The sequence below is a fragment of the Bactrocera latifrons genome, unplaced genomic scaffold (genome assembly GCF_001853355.1).
Source record: "Bactrocera latifrons isolate USDA-ARS-PBARC rearing strain unplaced genomic scaffold, ASM185335v1 scaffold_496, whole genome shotgun sequence".
NCBI lineage: Eukaryota > Metazoa > Arthropoda > Insecta > Diptera > Tephritidae > Bactrocera > Bactrocera latifrons.
The window spans coordinates 19,565-25,016 of NW_017537152.1; the positions used below are offsets into that span (position 1 = coordinate 19,565).

The 5,452-nt window shown below is 34.9% G+C and overlaps 1 protein-coding gene across 1 annotated transcript; it reads left to right on the top strand.

Moving 5' to 3' along the window:
• Positions 1-481: 481 nt before the first annotated feature.
• LOC108973627 lies at positions 482-3,365 on the top strand. Its single transcript, XM_018941005.1, has 2 exons — positions 482-1,335; positions 3,348-3,365. The coding sequence occupies exons 1-2, from the start codon at positions 769-771 to the stop codon at positions 3,363-3,365; spliced, it is 585 nt and encodes a 194-aa protein (XP_018796550.1). The 5' UTR covers positions 482-768.
• Positions 3,366-5,452: the final 2,087 nt, after the last annotated feature.

Consider the following 5,452-nt stretch of genomic DNA (forward strand, 5'->3'; position numbering starts at 1 on the left):
AAAATTAAAACGTTATTTATTAGTAATATATTAAAGCCTAAACGCGTCAGAGCTTCAACTCAAGATCAAGTTACAGTGGTTCAAAGCATTGTTACAGTGGTTCATATTGCAACGCAGTCGAGGAATCCCATTAAGTGGTCCACTGCTTCAAGAAAAAGAAATTTTTTTCGCTAAGCAATTTAAAATTGAAAATTTTAATTGTACTGTGAGTTGGATAAGCCGCTTTAAGGTCAGGCATAATATTGTCGGCGGTACAGTCAGTGGAGAATCTTTGTCTGTATAAAAAATCGATGTTAGCGAGTGGCTTACAAAGGTTTGGCCTATCCTACGAAAATATTTCACTGATGAGGAAATTTTTAATGTCGACGAAACTGGACTATTCTACAAATTAACTCCAGACAAGACATTAAAATTTAAAGGTGAGAAGGAAAATTATTTTGAAAAAATCTGTTTATTGAAATTTTAATGTATAGGTGAAAACTGCACTATAGGGAAGCTGTCCAAGGAAAGGATAACTGTGCTTGTTGCAGCCAATATGAGTGATAATACTAAAAAGCATTTATTGGTTATTGGAAAATCCTAGATGCTTTAAAAATGTTCAGTCTTTGCCTGTTGACTACCAGAGTAGATGACATCTACAATTTTTATTAATTGGGTACGGGATTGGGATGCTGAGCTTAAAAAGCAGAAAAAGAAGATATTGCTAGTGACCTAACGAATATCACATTAGTTTTCCTTCCACCAAATACGACATCTGTATTACAACCAATGGATCAAGGCATAATTCGAGTGATTAAATCAACTTTTTGGAAAAATCTTGTTCTTAAAATAATAAGCAATATGGATGAAAACAAAGATAAAAATTACCCGAAAATAACCATACTTGATTCCATTTTAATGATAAATCATGCATGGGAACAACTTTCACCATTGACAATTGCGAATTGTTTTCAGCATTCTGGGCTTGCAGAAGAAAATTTTGATGGTTCCAGAAGCTCATGCTCAAATGGTATCGAAATCGAAGATGACATTCCTCTATCGGTTTGGRCAAGAGCTCTAAAAAATCAGCTACCGATTTCAAAGGAAGAACTGGATGAATATGTTCTTATTGACAATGGTGTGGCGACTTGTGAGGAACCYTCGGAAGACAGAATTGTTGAAAATATATTAGATGATGGACAGGATAGCGACGACAACGTGGAAGATCGAAATGGAGATGAGTCAGCACCTAGCGTTTTGGAGGCACTGAAGGCTGCAGAACTACTAAATAGATTTGTACATTCGAATTTTAATGACGAGAGTTTAACGCAGAGCAGCTCTCGTTTAAATAATGCAGTGCGCGACTGCTTTTACATGTCCAAAACGACTGCAAAACAATCAAAAATGTCTGATTATTTAAATTAAGAATTAAAAGTAAAATAAAAGAAATTAATCCAGTTATATTAAGTTTATGAATACCCGTTATATGAATACGACCTATTTTGAAAAACCAAGGTTATTGAATTAAATTTTTTGTTTTGATTTAAAAATTAATTTGTTTTATTTTAAAAGCCTATTACGAACATGGCAACCTTAAAATAAATTTAAAAAAAATGTGTTTTCTCTTTCTGGTTATTGCGTCCTCCGGGTAAAACGACGTAAAACCGTCGGTCCCTTGAAAGTTGTTATAACCGGAATCTACTGTATTTTAAACCACTGGCTTTAGGTGTACACTTCTTATCACATTTAGCTTATAGACACCTTACGTCAATCCGGATGTATCCGTTTCCGGATGAGAGGACTCTGGACGAGTTTGTTTCGGAATGGCTCTGCGATAGCAGTAGCATTAGATGTTCAGAGTTGAGAAGTCGGGGATTTAGTCCGAAAAAAAAAATTCGTGTCCACTAACGAACGATAAAATCAGAAAAGCGTGCTCAGGAAGTCATTTTCTTTTCCATTATATAAAATAGTATAGTTAAAATATTGGTGTAAGAAAAGTAAACCGCATAAATTAACTAATTTAATAAGTCAAAGTAGTACAGCGTTGGTCTACTAAGGTATTGGAAGGAAGAAACCTTTAATTGCCGATTTTCTGTTCTTGGGTTAGTAGAACGGGATTTACAATTTACTTAAACATTTTATCCCAATTCAATTTGTGTACATAATAACAATAAACCTTTCTGTTTTTAGATAAATCCAATGTTATTCTCCAGTACCATCTCACATAATATAATAGATTTATATTATGTTGTATATGGGTGATAGAGACCTACTGGAGAACCGAGCACATCACATTTAAAAACTTCACAATACTATATTGTGGTCCTATTTTATTCACACCAATGTAGATGTGATAATACTGTTAATGGTGATGATGCCAGTTGTAAAAATTCATTTTACTGACAATTGACAAATCGTTTCTCAAGTTGTATTGTTTTATACGTATGTACATATGCAAGGCAGTTTTATATATCTACATGTAAAAAAAAAACTTCTGACCGTAATATACATTTTCTTTAAACATATTGCAGTTCCATTTTTCCATTTGGTTATTTTACCAAAATATTCAAAGAATTAAGGTTTTTTTCCTATAACTGTTTTACTAAGTTTTAAAGATCTAGGTTGCCTCTACAAATGTATTAAAATAATAAAATGCACTTTAGAAAGGAAACACATATTTAAAAAAAAATCATTATTACTTGGGAGTGATTAAGCACACAACTAGAATGCAAACGCTAATAGGTGTGTGCTGACTGCTCATTTGTGCATATGTGTTTGAAGAAACAGTGGTCCAAAAACTGAAGTTATTATAATTAGAATCTGCAGAAATGTTATCAGCGCGTGAAAACAGTGTCTAAAATTTAAAAAGAAAAATTAATTCATTAATTTGGAATCAGCTGGAAATTTAACCAAAGAATATTTTCCGAAATATTTATTATACTTTTAATATTTGTCTTACAATTTACTGTAGTTATAAAGAAACTTAAAATTGTTAGGCAATTTTACAATTGTTACCCACAGTGCAAGTACCCATACATATGCGCGCTCTCATTTGTAAACAAGGAGTGGGAAAATATATTGCTTTCAATTTCCTCTCATGTTTGCCCGCGATGGTTCCCTCATCTAGCCCTCAAAAGCACTACACCAAATTACAAATTTGTATACTAATTTATGGTTTTGATATAGATTTTTACAGTTTTTCGTTTTCCAAACTTGTACTAAACATTATTTTAGTAGTTTTTTAATATTTTGTTTGATAACCATAATCTATAATAAAAAAATTAATCGTGAAATGTGTTGCTAAGCGTATAACTCAACCATGCCTAGACCAATTTGACCAATTCTCTTGTTTTAAATGTTCCTTGCAGTTCAAAGATGGTTTTTAAAATACTAAAAAATCCATTTTCTTTTTTTCATAGAAACTAATGAATGTTCGTTTGTTAGTAGCGCTAAGGCTCGAGATCGGCTGAACCAATCTTGATGAAACGGTCAGAGGTTGTTCGCTGCGGATCGGGTAAGATTTAGAAATAAAAAACCATATGCTTTCAGTGATGAAACGTCGGAAAATTGGAAAATTCCAAAAAGTAACTTTTTTTCATACACAATTTTTTTTGTTTTGTTTTCAATTATTTGAATCGTTCAAATTTGTCGTTTGTTTTCTTTATTCCGACTATTCAAAAGAAAAATTATTCAGTGAAGACGTAATGTGAGTTTCACACAAAGTGATCAATGGCAGATTAAAATTTGTTACGATGCCATGAAGAGATCGCGCTAATATCCGTCGGCGTTCTTTTTGGCAAGATACTTTGGCTGCCCAAGGCCATGACCGAGTACTCCCAGGATGCGATGACATACATACGTGCGGAATTATGGATAGCGGCCAATCAGCAAGCGATCGCCACGTTGTTACAGCACGACTTTTCAAACAACAGTTACGGAAACAACGTATATGTGGTGCTGTTAGATGTACTTTGTACAATCTTCTTTGGATGGTGGGTGGTGGTTACACCAGATCAAATTGATGAAATCATTTCTGCGGAAATTCCTGATCCAGAGAAAGATCCAGTATTATGCGAAATGGTGAAAACTAATATGGTTCATGGACCTTGCGAACAGTATTGCGAAATTCCATTACGGCTTGTATGTCTGACAATAAATGCTACAAATACTATCCACGTGCTTTTCTTCTTCTTTCCACTCTAACGGCGTCGCTCACCAGAAAACAATGGCAGAACATTCAGCATTCAATTTAGAGGAGTGAATATCGAAGTTGACAACACATGGATCGTACCATATTCGTCACTATTGTCTAATTCACATTCAAAGCTCATAACAATGTTGAATACTACAGTTTGGTGAAATCGATAAAATACGTTTGTAAGTACGTCAGCAAAGGAAGCAACATGGCGGTTATTGGTTTTGAACAATATGATCGATACGTGAACTGCAATAATAGGATATTTACTTTTGCAATACATGAACGTTTTCCGACTGTTGTGAGTCTCGCAGTGGAGAATGGATATTTACTTTTGCAATACATGAACGTTTTCCGACTGTTGTGAGTCTCGCAGTGGAGAATGGAGAATGGCCAAAGGGTGTATTTCAGCCCAGAGAATACAGTACAGGCAGTGGCAACGCCGCCAGCAACAAAATTCACATTGACGAGTTTTTTCTAAACTTTTGTCAGTGATTTGTTTGCGAGAACATTGAACCAGTAGATATCCAGGTATGTTCTCAACTAAATAAATGGTGACGACTATTGCTTCTACCTTCGGTTTCTATTGAGTTCAACGCCATACCCTTCAAATCCGCGTCAAATTTGGAAACAAAAATTACATTGCTGACCGGTTGATACTTCCGGTGGTTTGATATCAATTCCATTCACCGTTTATCAATACACGAAAGATGAACTCATCACGAATGTTTATCCGAACATTGGCCAAAGTATCGTAACTACTATTCCTCGAGAGAACGCTGATAAATACCGATGTTGTTGACTTAAACTGGAAGATTCCAAGTCAAATTCCAGGAGACTTGCGATCTTACAAATAGATCGTCTTGACAATGAAGACGACGCCGTGAATAATCCAGTAGAATTTCTAAATTCTTTGGAGAGGCTTGGTATGCCACCACATCATTTGTGTCTCAAAATTGGATTTGTCATTATTATGTTTCGCAATCTTGATGTGCCGAAACTTTGTAATGGAACCCGACTGATTATGACGCAGCTATCGAATATAAGGGAGCAGAATGCTTGATTCTACGAATTCCAACGATTTGCTATTTCAGTGCAAACGTATTCCATTTCCAGTGAAAATTGCATTTGAGATGACAATCAACAAAACACAAGGATAGTCTGTGGCATGTGTACGTGGCATAAATTTGAAAATGCTATGTTTTTAACACGGCCAGTTATACGTGGCGAGCTCACGAGTTGGAAAACCATTTTCTCTGTACATGTCCGGAATAGAAA